At 44.9% G+C, this 15666-nt stretch overlaps 1 protein-coding gene across 4 annotated transcripts in view; it reads left to right on the top strand.

The window, feature by feature from the left end:
• Nucleotides 1-14259, top strand: part of atp9b (ATPase phospholipid transporting 9B) — a 44657-nt gene extending 30398 nt beyond the window's left edge. For 2 of the 4 annotated variants that reach the window (XM_056424782.1, XM_056424985.1), the window contains exons 16-30: nt 2873-3034; nt 3239-3331; nt 5251-5334; nt 5604-5774; nt 5882-5980; nt 6105-6194; nt 6879-7023; nt 7643-7707; nt 7840-7995; nt 8095-8159; nt 8362-8470; nt 8578-8635; nt 11111-11314; nt 12347-12379; nt 12579-14008. In XM_056424782.1, the coding sequence (XP_056280757.1) occupies nt 2873-3034; nt 3239-3331; nt 5251-5334; nt 5604-5774; nt 5882-5980; nt 6105-6194; nt 6879-7023; nt 7643-7707; nt 7840-7995; nt 8095-8159; nt 8362-8470; nt 8578-8635; nt 11111-11314; nt 12347-12379; nt 12579-12715 (1671 nt within the window). In that variant the 3' untranslated portion in view covers nt 12716-14008. Of the gene's footprint in view, nt 1-2872; nt 3035-3238; nt 3332-5250; nt 5335-5603; nt 5775-5881; nt 5981-6104; nt 6195-6878; nt 7024-7642; nt 7708-7839; nt 7996-8094; nt 8160-8361; nt 8471-8577; nt 8636-11110; nt 11315-12346; nt 12380-12578; nt 14009-14034 lie in introns of those variants that run through there. The other 2 variants (XR_008833026.1, XM_056424908.1) reach the window with 2 other exon arrangements.
• The last annotated feature ends 1407 nt before the right edge of the window (nt 14260-15666 follow it).

Here is a 15666-nt window from a genome sequence, read left to right as displayed (position 1 = left end):
TATCGCCTGTGACACGGAGGCTTTGTGAAGCCTTTGTGAGACTTGCATACTCCACATCGAACCTTCAGTCTATATAAGTCTAGCGATCAAAATGAAGATAAAAAAGGTGTCGAAAGATAAATCTCAGTCCGTAATATACACACACACACACACACACACGACTTGATGTATATATTTATTTATCTCCCTGCCCACTCGGCTCAACCTTTCCTCTCCATTGTCTCACACGGCCTGGAATGATCGATATTTAATTTTCTCCCGGAGACGATGAGAGGTGGAGGAGGAGTGCTCCTCTCCCCTTCTACTCCATTCTTTGTTCTTCCTCCCGTCCTCCTTGTTCACGTCCATCCCTCTCTTCCTCCTCGTCTCTTTCGCTCTGGTCCACCGCAGCGTCAGGTCCTCAGTCGGCGGGGGTTTGTTTGGCCCCCGGCTCTCGGCCTCTCTAATGTAATGAGCCGTCATTAAGGAGATGAAGTGGGCAGGCCGCCGGGGGGACGGGGGGGACGGGGGGGGGGGGGGGTCATGTGAGCATAGTTCCCCTGTGACCTTTGACCCTTGTAATATCACACAAGACAGTTTAACTGTCACGTTTGATGGCCGCCGTGTGCGGGAAGCGGAGTGCTTTATCTTCCAATTGGGATGAGGGCGGAAGATGAAACCTTAAAGTAGCGTGTCCTCACACTTGGACATTTTTACAAGTTGTTCCCACGCGAGCAGCAAAGAATGAGTTGCTTGTTTTTAAATAAAGTAAAACCATAGATATCAATTATTTAATAGAGTGCATATTGTACACGGTTTGTCTTTCAACATGTCAGGTTTAGACTGTTTCACCCTTGGTTCTGATTGCAACACGGGGAGATGAAATCAAGCATTCTTATTGGTTAAGAGTGAGTCACGAGGTGTACTTTATTCAGCCATAATGTCTGTTTACATTTATCTGAGCGTTCCATATCCGTGCGCACTCAAAATAACAATAACAGAAGATTTTGCGCAACAGTTACAAACATGTTTTGTGTGAACTTTGATATTTTGGGGGGAATGACTTCAGGTGAGCGGTTAGCCGGAGAGGAAACTTCAGGTGGACGTCATGCTACCAAAAAGGGGTAACGGGTGACCACTAGGGGTCAGCAGGTACGTCTGAGCGTTGAGTCGCTGCTGGTGTTTCATGGAGCGCGTTCACGGCCGCAAACAATGTTTTTGTTGGCGTCGTAAAAACCCGTAGACGTCCGGGACACGACGCAACAACGCTCGTAAAGTTGGAAAGAAATTCACAGATTCGGATTTCCCGGGACTATTTTCTCTCGGCGACAGAAATGCGATACACAACGCTTGGTGGCGACAACTATTTTGTGCTGAAAGGCAGCTTACTATTTACTTACCATTTATAATGTCGCACACAACCGTATTATAAAAGCAATAAGGCGCTCGAGTCAATAATGTCCTGTTCAAGGCTTTGCCTAACACCCTTGAAGCGGACATTATTGAACTCGCACCTTATTGCTTATCATGAGTTAAATCTCTTAACCGACACCAGTACTGATCCTAACTGCAAGATATTTTAACATTTAAATAGTTGGAATTCTGAAAATGAATGTTTTAGTAGTGTGAGATATGTTGATGTTTGGTAACTGCATTGATAATAGGAGCATGTATTTAGGTAAACGTGAGGAAATGACTCAGTCTGGTTTAAATTGGCCACCGTCGGCCTCAGGATTAAGAAGCCTGATATATTATAACGCTGGCTGTGGGCTTCAATGGCGACTTTCAATGTCCGTATTTTTGATCCATAGTTGAACTCTCCGAGCTGACTTCAGCTTTCGAGTGTGAACCTCTTTTCTGTCGCCGCTGCAGGAAGAGAATTAAAGCGCTAATGGCCCATTTCCACCGCGACACGCTCGAGCTGCCGCTGGAGTCCGAAGGCGGAGCGCCGCCCCTGAGATTTGCATGATCACCGGAGCACAGTCGGAGCGATTGATCGGGTTGTTTAAGCCGGCCTGCCGTTGTCATAAAGTAGTCCTTTATGTTGCCCGCTGGAACACACCACGCACGCTTTTAAATAGTTCCTGTAGAGCTGAAAGAGCAGATTAAAGAGCCAGGTTTAGGGCCCTCCACACATGGTGTGCGTCTGTGTGTGTGTGTGTGTGTGTGTGTGTTAGTGTAGCCACACACACACACACAGGGATAATGACACACAGATGTGTGTTAAGTAAATATAGGCAGCTCCTTTTTTTTTTCACGGAGCTCAAAGGGGGCGGGGGGGGCGGGAAGAGATGATGGGGTATTAACAGGAAGTCCCAATTTGTAGGTCAGAGTATAATAACAACCTTTGAGTGAGCAAATTGAAAATGAACCCATTGAGGATTGAGTCGTGTGCAGCTGATCGCTCACTGGGGGGGGGGGCAGCAGTTCCTGCTGAGGAGAAAAAGAGAAACAGAAAAACACTTATGTGGAGCTGAATGAGGAGAGCTCAGCGGCTCCGGAGGACGCCGTAACTCTCGTGCCTCGTCTTCTTCAACCGCAGTGGGATTAGAGTCGCTCGGCTTTACGGTGTTTATTGAGATTCAAGATCAAGTCTCCAAAAAGTAATTTCCTTGTTGACCTGTTTTGTATTTGACAGCCAGGGGTCATACAAAAAAAAGTAAAAAACACAAGTTACGTTCACTTGTTCCTTTACTAAATCCTCTCGTGTCTGCAGCTGAATCGTTCCCCAGTGTTATGTAGTGAAGAAGAAGCCAGAGTGCTGTGTAGATAAATGTCTGGTGCTCCACCCGACATGCTCGTGTCGTTGGAGTGGGGGCGGTTGAAGCTTCACGCTCCTCCTGAAGCCGGTCCGTCGGAGCTTGAACCCGGCGCTCTGCGTTCCCTCCGTCAGGTGGAGCTGGTGCGCTGGACGCAGAGCGTGGGCCTGACGCTGGTCAACAGAGACCTGGCCTCGCTGCAGCTGAGGACTCCCTCCGGACAGACGCTCTCCTTCCACATCCTGCAGATCTTCCCCTTCACCTCCGAGAGCAAGAGGATGGGCATCATCGTCAGGGTGAGCGTACCGGTTTGAGACCACGTGGCGCGTCGGCGTTTGAGTCTCTTTCCCACGTTTCCCGTGCAGGACTTTTGAAAACGCGGTTTCTAAAGCGATCGCGCGCTGAGATCAGAGGTCGAGGACGTCGTCCCGCTGTTGACGTTCCTCTGCGCGCGGAGAGAACTCACCCGTTGTTTTGTTGTTTGTCGTCTTTTCCATCAGGAGGAGTCGACGGGAGACATCACATTCTACATGAAGGGGGCCGACGTTGTCATGGCGAGCATCGTCCAGTACAACGACTGGCTGGAGGAAGAGGTAAAGGCTGCGTCGGTAACCATCACTCCACACGCTGAGGGTGCGTTTGCACAACATGGATGAAAACGTCTTGCGTTCATATATTTACACGACTGTCACACAAAGACAATCAGGAGCTTTACAGCAAAGATCTCTTTTTTATTTTTTTATTTTTACATTCTGCTTCTTTTTTAACTGTCCAGTTGGACCCAGTAGCCACATGTAATTTGACTCCATTCAATGTTTAACGTTGGTGTTCTTTGAATATCAACTTTTTTATATATTTAAAGGGCTATTTAGGTAGTCAACAAACAAACACAAAGTACCTCACACTTAAACTTGGGAAGCAATATTAATTCTAATAATTTTCTGGAGGTTTTAATTGCTGGGGTCAAATTGACCCCGAGGGTAAAATATGTTAGTCAATGTGAAGGTAACAGGAGGGTTAAAGGGTCTTCATCTACTTGCTGGTAATGAGCCCTTCTGCATGAGATCATTAGCACACAGATAAAGATCTCCCAAACAAAGAGGAGTTAAAACCCTTTACTCTCTTTACAATCGATGTGGCGGAAAAGATAAACAAACAGCGGGGTTAATTCATCTCGTATTGTGCCTGATTTGAGTTGATGGTGACGCATCGGGTATGGAGTCAATGCTCCGATTCAACGTGAGTCCAAACGTCAGTTCGTTGAGCCGTGACAAACGCCAGAACCTGCCTAGCAACAGACGAGGTCGAGGCTTGTTTTTAGTCCAGCCGATTGCCGAAAAAGTTTCATGTGACTGAAGCTGTTGTTGAAAAGTCGGCAAAGTGAAGTGAGGAGCACCAACGACGAGGAAAAACAAACTGAATCATCGCAGACAGTCAACAAAATGCTCACATTTTGTTTGCCAGACAGAAACACACACCGTCCGCCTGGTTTAACGACATGTCCGTTGTTCTGAAATGTGAAAGTACGACAGAGGAACACACACGGGGCGTTTCTTTGCCTCCTGTAATCAGGACATTCAGTCTGGTGGTCGAAGGTCTTGTGTGCATATGTTCATAATTATATTGGCATTATTGAGTCATTTAGCACTGCGGGCGGCGTTTGATTTAATTAGTGACCTACATACAGTTGAAGTCATTACCGTCTGTCATATTCTCGAACAACGGCGTTGCAGACGCGGCTGTAATATCGTCACATCGGCTACGGTTAGTCTGCCTGTCGATAACCAACTGAGCATGTCATTGGTGTTTCATATTAAAGATGAAGCGCCATGCGTCCCGTTGTGTTACAGTGCCCTTTGAATCTCACCAGAGGCTGTTTATTCACTATTGATTCCTTTGGTAACAATGTGTATTGACCCTACAGTACGTGCTGTATTAATGCAGCGGCCGGCTCCAAGAGAGCGAATGATCTGCCCCAAGTAAAGCCACAACATTATTTCAGATGACTCTAATCTTTAAAAAAACTAGCTTAGATGAAAAATAAAATATAGTAAAAAAATATGTAAAATATAATTTAAACTAATTATATATATATATATATATATATATATATTTCATTTAAACTAATTATATATATATTTTACATATTTTTTTACTATTTTATTTTTCATCTTCATATACAAATTACCTTGGATTAAAAATAATTTTAAAAATATAGAAAATATAATTAAAACTAATTATATATATTATATATATAATTCAAACTAATTATATATATATATATTTATAATTTAAATTAATTATACATTTATATATATATAATTTAAACTAATTATATATATAATTTAAACTAATTATAAAATTAGTTTAAATTATATATATTTTTATTTTTCATCTAATGTGATTTTGTATATATAAATATATATATATATATATATAAATGAATGAATGAATGAATAAATAAATAAAAATGACCTCAGAATAGTTTCTAACATCTCCTCTCCTCTGTCAGTGTGGGAACATGGCCAGAGAAGGCCTGAGGACGCTGGTGGTGGCCAAGAAGTCTCTGTCTGAGGAGCAGTACCAGGACTTTGAGGTATGGATGGACCCTGCTAGTGTTTTACAGTCTCAATGTGGCTCATTTAGGTTCATGATCAGAGCTTAGTGTGTGTACTGCAGGGTTTGTACAGTCACGGAAAACCTGGAAAAGTCATAGAATTTAAATTTGTTTATTTTCAGGCCTGGAAAAATCCTTGAAAAAAAAAAGTAATTTCCAAAGGTTTGGGAAAAAAGTCATGGAAATGTGTTATATTCACATGTTCCTAACGCTGTGTCTCCTCTCCTCCTTCCTTCCTCTACGCGCAGAACCGCTACAACCAGGCGAAGCTGAGCCTCCACGACCGAGGCCTGAAGGTCGCGGCCGTGGTGGAGAGCCTGGAGCGGGAGATGGAGCTCCTGTGTCTGACGGGCGTGGAGGACCAGCTGCAGGCCGACGTCAGGCCCACGCTGGAGCTGCTGAGGAACGCCGGCATCAAGGTCAGCGCGGGGAACCGACACTCATGAACAAACATAAACCCAGACATGTCGACAGTGAGTCAGGGCCGCAACGCTCATCTTTAAATGTCGAGTTAATTCCACGTCAGATCTGGATGCTGACGGGGGACAAGCTGGAGACGGCGACGTGCATCGCCAAGAGCTCCCACCTGGTGTCCAGGACGCAGGACATCCACGTCTTCAAACCGGTACGCTCGCTCTGCTTTCCCCCGGCGCTTCGCTGAGATCACAAGGCGCCTACGCGACGGGAGAAGGGGGCGGGATTAAAACCCGAAAGGTCCTCACGTCTTCTCTCGTGTGGTTCTCGAGCAGATCTCGAGCAGAGGAGAGGCCCATCTGGAGCTCAACGCCTTCAGAAGGAAACATGACTGTGCTCTGGTCATCTCCGGAGACTCCTTAGAGGTACTGCAGCAGCACACAGTGACATGTCCTCGCAGACGATGCTGAGGGCGCAGCTAACGCACAATGAGAGAGGAAATAAAAAGCACTTCACGAGCCAAAAATAATAGATTGGAGTTCACCCAAGGACTTGAGAATATGAAGAGCAAAAGTAATCACTAGAAGATGTTGCTCTTTTGTTTTTTACGAGGCGAAACAATTGGAACTTTTAATAAAAATTTGTAACAAATTTAAGCAGAAGTTTATATATTCGGAAGCCTTGAAGAAAAATCTAATCCGGATGATCCGTTTTCTAAGTCTGGTCTGAATAACATCTTTACGGTAAAAGTTATTTTTATTCACCTGGGGGGAAAAAAGTGTTGTCTTCATGCATTTTTAACAAAAAGGTGCATATGTTACGTAAGTTATGGAAGTGAAAACTCATCCTGACGAAGCCAAATCGCATGCCACAGCATTTAATCAACTTTTAAAGATGATCCTGTCAAAGCATTGTTTATAAACGCAAGAGAGAAGCACACGCACCAGACTCTCACTTGCCTCTCAGGCTTCCGTACTTTTACATTTCGTTGTAAAAGAAGCAGATCGGTGTTTCATGCTTTGGCGGTGGCCTCCAGGTCCAACCAATGAATCCGCTGAATGAAATACTAATGTAAACGCATCCTGAGCTCTGCCTCTCCGTCTCTGCAGGTGTGCCTGCGGTACTACGAGCACGAGTTTGTGGAGCTGGCGTGTCAGTGTCCGGCGGTGGTCTGCTGCCGCTGCTCCCCGACCCAGAAGGCCGAGATCGTCACGCTGCTCAAGCAGCACACGGACAACCGGACCTGCGCCATAGGCGAGTGTTGACGGATGGCTGTTGGCACCGGGCCACGGAGCAGCCTGGGAACAGTTCTGCCAGGGGGGGGGGGGGATACGAATGTCTGTGGAGATTAACTTCGGTCCCTTAGGGAGGAAAGTGCAGGACGGATTAATTAAACACAAAGTCCTGTTTTATACCGGGTTTGAAGATCGGGAGGCGAGTCCGTGTCTGTTCACTAGAGCTGCCACATCCCAGTTGTGACTACATAACCGCACTGATGTTGACTAAGGTGCTGACTATATATATATTTTTATTTTATTATTTTTTATTATTATTTCTTTATATATATATAATATATTTTCTATATAAATATATATATCTTTTTTAATTCATATTATTTATTTATATAGATATATATATGATATATTTTCTATATATATATATATATTATATATATGTATGTATATATATATTATATATATATAATTTATATATATATGACCGTATCACACACCACGACACCAGAGAGAACATTACTCTGTTTGGCCACTAGATGGCAGTCACAGTTCACCCAGCAGAAGCTGCTGCTTCTCCAGGCATTCTCAAGCATACGTTGTCAAATAACGTGTTTTTTTACCTTTTTATCTCTTGCCAGGAGACGGAGGAAACGACGTCAGTATGATCCAGGCTGCAGACTGCGGCATCGGTATTGAAGGAAAGGTAAAAGTTAAACTAGAGCTTTTCATTTTCAAGAGTTATTCTGGGTTCAGGTCCGTAACTAAATTCAGACTGAGACTTCTCTAATGAACTGTGTGTGTGTGGTTTTGTGTGTGTGTGTGTGTGTGTGTACAGGAAGGGAAGCAGGCGTCTCTTGCCGCAGACTTCTCCATCACCCAGTTCAAGCACATCGGGCGCCTGCTCATGGTTCACGGCCGGAACAGCTACAAGCGCTCGGCGGCGCTGGGTCAGTTCGTGATGCACCGCGGCATGATCATCTCCACCATGCAGGTACAGCGGCCGCGAGGAGCAACGGCGAGCTCGGCTCCGGCTCTTCATTCGCCTTCTGTCCAATAAATAACGGACTCTGTGTTTCTGTGTTGTCCTCAGGCGGTCTTCTCCTCCGTGTTTTACTTTGCCTCGGTGCCGTTGTACCAGGGCTTCCTCATGGTCGGGTACGTACGCTCTGCAGATGAGTCACGTCAGGTTTGCTCCGAAAGGGCGGAGCTTATAAAAACCTCACATGATGTCACGCTACTTGGCGACATCACCAAACCCTGTCTTTTGTAGTTGTTTGGATTGAGACCCCCCCCTGTGGATGTTCATGATGATGTCATCATGTTCCTCCTCTCAACACGGCGGCGTTGCTCTGTGCAGGTATGCCACCATGTACACCATGTTCCCCGTGTTCTCCTTGGTTCTGGACCAGGATGTGAAGCCAGAGATGGCTCTCCTCTACCCGGAGCTCTATAAAGACCTCACCAAGGTTCAGTCGCACTCTTTAACAATTAGTCATGTTTAAAAAACACATTTTATAATTGTATCTGTTTTTCTTGTCATATGAACTCAATGCATCGTGTTTCTCTCTTTCAGGGACGTTCCTTATCTTTCAAGACTTTCCTCATCTGGGTTCTGGTCAGTGTGTATCAAGGTAAGACGCACACACACACACACACATCCATACACACAGACACACACACAGACACACAGAAACAGACACACACAAGCACACACACACAGACACACACACACGAACATTCATACACGGACACACACACACAGACACACGCACACAAACGTCCAGACACACACGCACAGACACACACACACAGACAGACACACAGAACGTCCATACACGGACACACAGACACACAGACAGACACGCACGCACCCAAACATCCATACATGGACACACACACACACACACACACATGAACATCCACACACGTAGACACACAGACACACGCACACAAACATCCATACACACACACACACACACATCCATACACGGACACACACACACGCAGACACACACACACACACGCACACAAACATCCATACACGGACACACACACACACACACAGACAGACACACACACACACACACACACATGAACATCCATACATGGACAAACACACATGAACATCCATACACGGACACACACACACACAGACACACATGAACATCCATACACGGACACACACACACACAGACACACGCACACAAACATCCATACATGGACACACACACACACACGCACACAAACATCCATACACGGACACACACACACACACACATGAACATCCATACACGGACAGACACACGCAGACACACACACTCACACAGACACACGCACACAAACATCCATACACGGACACACACACGCAGACACACACACACACACAGTTTAGGATCAGCAGTCACAAAGCGTGTGTTGTTACAGTCCGATGGCGGAGAGACGACTGCTTCACATTTTTTATTTGCCTTTCATGCTTTTAGTTTGAAGGTCTCTCGACTCATCGATGTTGTTCTGGTTCGGGGGGGTAAACGTTGCGCAATAGTTCACCGGACGATTGAAAGCCAAAAAACGTCTGAGGGGCAATAAGAATAGAAGAACTCCTGAGTCATTGGTAAAAAGATAAGAAACCCGGAAGTGCAGATTCAAACTACTTCCTGTTTGAGTGTTGAATAGGTAAAGTTTATTTTTATGACACTTATCAGAGACAAAGTGTCACAAAGTGCAGTCAGTAGTCAATTAAAACAATTTGTCAATAACAGGGACAAAACACGCTATAAGAGCAAAAGTGCAATACACTGTAAAAGATGGTGCAATAAAATAAATAAACAGAAGATTAAAATCCGTCCGTAGAATATTCAAACCAACCAGATGTGTGAACAGGAATGTTTTCTACTGACGAGCTGAAATATGAACAGGTGTGTTTCACCTTTGTGGGTCAACTCGCTACGAGGGGCCCGGTGTCCTGGAGGACGGTGGTCGGGCCCCGTGTGACACGGCGGGGGCCTCGGCCACCGGGTCCTCACGTCTGCGGTGCTTTAATGCACCGGCCCCTTCAGGCCCCCGCGCTCCGTTTCTCAGGGTCTCGGGTTCCGGACCCTTCAGCCGCGACACGCCGGCTTTTGTCCGCCCGGTAAATCTATATTTCTGTAATCGCTAAGCGGCGTGAGAAAGACCCGTGTTCCCGCTGGGGCGCGGCTTCCTGACAGCTCGCTGCCTTCTCATTAAAGGCCAAGAACAGGTCTGTTGGGGGGGGGGGGATGATATGAGAACGACTGCCGAGGGGGAAAATTAGGCGACATTATGATGATATTAAGATGATATCATGATAATATTGAGATGATATTATGATAATATTTAGATGATATGATGATATTATGATGATATTAAGATGATATTATGATAATATTAAGACGATAATATATTAAGATGATATTATGATAATATTAAGATGACATTAAGATGATATTATGATGATATTAAGATGATATTATGATGATATTAAGACGATATTATGATAATATTAAGATGATTTTATGATAATATTAAGACGATAATATGATATTAAGATGATATTATGATAATATTAAGATGATATCAAGATGACATTAAGATAATATTAAGATGATATCAAGATGATTTTATGATATTAAAACGATATTATGATAATATTAAGATGATATTATTTTGATATTTTGATATTTCCGCGCTGCAAGTGGACGCACCTTAACTGAAAAGACATTAAATGTTTTATTCTTTTATTAAACTATTGTCTCATTAATTTGAGTAATTTAAGGTTAAACTGTATGCTTTGGGGTTCTCATTGTTAGTTTGAATACAACGTTTTATCACTTTTTAATGTCGGCACCGAGATTTAAAAAATGTTTTGTTCACGGACATTTGGTTTGAAGTCCTGGACCCCCTGGTCACCATGAGAATGAGCCCTAAATAATGTTATTGAATCATCTGCAGACGCCTTGATCTTCAATGCAACGTCCAGCTGGTTGGGGATCAGACCTGAAGGGAACATCATCCACTGACCCGTGAACTGATTCTGGTCCCCCCCCCCCTCCTCCTCCTCTCTTACCTCTTCTTCAAAACCGTCCCAGGTGGCATCCTCATGTACAGCGCGCTGGTGCTGTTCGAGGCGGAGTTCGTGCACGTGGTGGCCATCTCCTTCACGGCGCTCATCCTCACCGAGCTGCTCATGGTGGCGCTGACCATCCGGACCTGGCACTGGCTCATGGTGGTGGCCGAGTTCTTCAGCCTGGGCTGCTACCTGGCCTCGCTCGCCTTCCTCAACGAGTACTTCGGTGAGTCGCCGTTATTCACGTCGAGAACAGTTTGATGAAGACGAGTTTTAGGGCTAAACAACGGTTGATTAGGTTTTTGTTGTCCAATAATCTTCAGATTAAATGCATATAATATTTAACCTTCTTTCTATAAACACTACGGGTCAAAAGTTTGAAACCTGTGAAATAACATTTAACCTTTGTTAAAAAAATAATAAATATACTTAATTAGGCTTAATTAGGATATAAACAATTTTCATAAAGATGGCAATAATAAGACTATTAGTCAATAATAACACTATTAGGCAATAATAACACTATTAGGCAATAATAAGACTATTAGGCAGTAGTCTACAGATTCAAAGTTTTTTCTTAGATTTTTTTAACAAAAATTGTATTCTTATTTCTTTGTGGTTATATATTGTTACATGTTTTAAACATCTATTAACAACTATAACTTATTTTTTTATAATTCAAAATGATATTGATTGATATTTTTGTGTGTACATACCTCGTACAGACAGAACACACAACAAAGACCAACAACAAACCGTTAACTAATTATCATTATTATTAGAGAAGTTACGTGGGGCCCCTCTGGTGACATCAGGGGCCACATTATGTTTCTTAGGGGCGGTTTTGTGTGTTTCTGACCCTGATTTTGTTGAATCTGAACTGACCTCAAAGTCACAAGAACTCAAACCAACCGACCGAGTCTGGACCAGGAGCTCTCGTCTCAGGACGAACCCCCCCCCCCCTCCAGAAAGTCCAACCCCGAATCCCCCTTTTTAATGTCCCTGTTGGATGAGGGTCCTATCTTCTCCTATGAAGAACACAACGCCCCCCTCCTCCTCTTTGGTTGAAGAACCGTCTGCGTTGCCCTGACGATCCCCGACACACCGAGTGTTGGTGCACCAGTTTCTCTTCTCTCTTCTCTCTCTCCTCCTGCGCCTCCTTGTATCCTCTGTTCACTGCTGACCCGTTGTGCCCTCTCACTCTCTCTGTCTCCTCCTCCTGCGTTTCCTTTTCGCATCCGTGTGCCGGCGGCGGCAGGCATAGGCCGGGTGTCCTTGGGAGCGTTCCTCGGTAGGTGTGCAGCCTCTCCTCTTGCCCCCCCCACGTGTCCCCGTCGTCATGTTGTCCATTTCACTGCCCTGGTCGAGGTGTCCCGTGTCGTGCTGTGACGTCGTGTTCATCAACGCACCTGTTCGTTTTGCACGCTCGTGTTTCCCCCGAGCGCCGTCGGCTGGAGTCCGTGACGCGCTCCTCCTCTCTGTTCCCCCAGACTTGTCGTTCATCACCACCTGGCCTTTCCTGTGGAAGGTGTCCGCCATCACGCTGGTCAGCTGTCTTCCTCTCTACATCATCAAATACCTGAAGCGCAAGTTCTCCCCGCCGAGCTACTCCAAACTGTCGTCGTGAGCCCCGCGTGGCGCCCGGGGGACACGGCCTCTTCTTCTTCGCGGTTTGATGCTCGGGAGGAGGGTAAGCAACCACTGGACCGATCGCACACGAGGACGTTTAATTGTCCTTTGGATTATGTCACTGAGACTTGGGATTACTTGAAAATAAAGCAGAGCACATGGAAAAGAGAGAACCGACGATCAGAGGATGAAGTCGCTCGCCAGGAGGGGGGCGGGGTCAATCTGCCTTCTCTTTGTTTTTAAGCGTTTTAAACCAATCGGCTTCAGACGTCATTTTATGCCGTTCGGATGCATTTCACCGTTTAGATTTCGGAGGGTAAAAAAAATGTCAAGTGTTATTTTTATGACTGCAGGTATTATAATCATTACAGCGGCCGGCCGGAGTCGAGTTTCTGTGACGGGTTTGAAAAGAAAAATCCTCGACTTGAATGTTTCCCCGTGTTCCCGTGCGTGAATCCTTCACATGCGGCGGCAGGCGAAGCCTCGCTGCGCCTCACTTCTTCAAATCAGAACATTTGGGACTCGTTCAGACCTCAAACGTTTCCGCGCGCTGACGTCTCGCACATTTTTGAGACGGCCAATGACATCCCCGGAGTTCGCGACCACACTCCATCGTCGTCCGTCGGTCTCCGCTCCTCCCGGCAGCTCGCCGTGTGCCTCGCTAGGATGATTCACGTCTCTGTCGATGTGCCGACGCTCTTTGTCGTGGCCACATCTCAACTTCCGGGAGCATTAAAACATTTTTAGAGAAGGTTAAAAGTACTTTAGGAAGTGACCACGCAGGAGCCTGAATCACAGATGCGATTATTTCGACTCCCTCTGGGTTTCTGTCGTCGTGACGTTCAGCTCTTCTCTTTAAGGAGGAATGAGTTTTATCATTTACTCCATGTTTTGATGGACCAAAGTTAAACGGATCCGTTGGCCGTCCAGGAGACGGGATGCAGGCCGTCTGTCTGTCATCGGTCATACGGGAGTCGATGGTTCCTCAACACCGCTGTGTCCTGTCAGATGTAGCTCGACTATGAGGAGAAATACCAGATGTGGTTATTTGGGTCGAGGGCGACACTTTAATGCAAAAACTGTGTATTGTTTTTAAAATTTCTGCAATTCCAAATGTTGATTCCTGTGTTTTCTGATGAGATCTCTGTTCTGTGTACGTGATGTTGTATAAACTTTGTTCTTTTCTCATCAACTTGCGTTCCGTGACTTACTTTCGATTTATAAAATTGTCTGTTTATTTATAATATTGTTATTGATTGATGAATAATAAAACAACAGATGCCAAGAAGTTCCCCTTTGTTTGTATTCACATAACAGACCAAAAGCAGTAGAGGATTTATTCAGCATGCAGTTCACCATGTGGCCGCTAGATGGCGGTAGAGACTGAAGAGGACGTGAAGGAGCATGACAGTAAAACTCACGCGTTATGGACCTTTAGATATTGATCCAAATTCAGTTTAGGAAAATACTACTGCTGAGATTATGAATCCCTCATGTGATATTGTTGATGTGCTCATAACTGAATAAATACGACGGCCGCTCTTCAGTGCAGTAACATGATTTGACAAATAGTTTTAATAAGTATTGCTTTTTACAGCTTTTTACACCCTTGAGTTAGTTTATACACATTTATAACTCACTTACTGACAGCGTTTTCAGTATTGGAAGTAACTAAGTACATTTAATGAAGTAAGGTACTTGAGTATTTCCATAAGTTACTTTATACTCCAAGCAAAGTTATAAGCTTTTATAAAATACAACATATATCTCACACACACACACACACACAACAGATTAGAGATAAATCAGAAATATCTGAAATGAACTAAACACTGGATGAAGCTTTCTTTGCATTCGGTTCACGAGAAGTTTCAGTAGATTTCATTCGGCAAACTCACTGCCAGATGCCACCAAATCCTACACACTGGACCTTTTTAAAGTGGAAGTACTTTGAACACCACTGAATAGTACCTCAAGGTACATGTCATACGTGTGTCTGCCAAGCAACACGCTGTGAAATAAGATATGGAACAGATCAAAAAACGTGATTCACCAAGCCTTTCTGATTTGACTCCTCCTCCTCTGTCACATGTAGGTTCATTAGAGTATACCGACCCCCCCCCCCCCCCCCATCGGAGTAGCTCCACCCACGGCTTGATTGTTCTGAGGTTCCTCGGCTGAAAGGGACCTCCATCGGAGGGTGAATACAGGAAGTCTTTCCTGTGGTCGCCTTCAAGCTCCGTCGACACCTGGTTGTATCGGGAGGATTTTGTGACATCACAAGTTAAGGAAGCCAATCAGGGGCCCAAGATGTCACTTACGCAACAAGTTGAACCAGTACTTTTAGAATGGAAAATATTTGTGTTGTACTTGCTATCAAGTCAATGTCTATAATACATTTTCATCATATTTATAATGTGTAATAAATCTCCTGATGTCACGGTGATCTTCTTTATGAGCATTCTTAAATATTCAAGGGTCTCATCTAGCAGCTACAGGTCTCATCTAGCTGCTACAGGTCTCATCTAGCGGCTACAGGTCTCATCTAGCGGCTACAGGTCTCATCTAGCTGCTACAGATCTCATCTAGCGGCTACAGGTCTCATCTAGCGGCTACAGGTCTCATCTAGCTGCTACAGGTCTCATCTAGCTGCTACAGGTCTCATCTAGCGGCTACAGGTCTCATCTAGCGGCTACTGGTCTCATCTAGCGGCTACAGGTCTCATCTAGCTGCTACAGATCTCATCTAGCTGCTACAGGTCTCATCTAGCTGCTACAGATCTCATCTAGCTGCTACAGGTCTCATCTAGCTGCTACAGGTCTCATCTAGCTGCTACAGGTCTCATCTAGCTGCAACAGGTCTCATCTAGCTGCTACAGGTCTCATCTAGCGGCTACAGGTCTCATCTAGCTGCTACAGGTCTCATCTAGCTGCTACAGGTCTCATCTAG

Source organism: Pseudoliparis swirei, chromosome 1 (assembly GCF_029220125.1).
Source record: "Pseudoliparis swirei isolate HS2019 ecotype Mariana Trench chromosome 1, NWPU_hadal_v1, whole genome shotgun sequence".
Classification (NCBI taxonomy): Eukaryota; Metazoa; Chordata; class Actinopteri; order Perciformes; family Liparidae; genus Pseudoliparis; species Pseudoliparis swirei.
The sequence above is the reverse complement of the archived record's forward strand: the minus strand, read 5'-3'. Positions and strand labels throughout refer to the sequence as shown.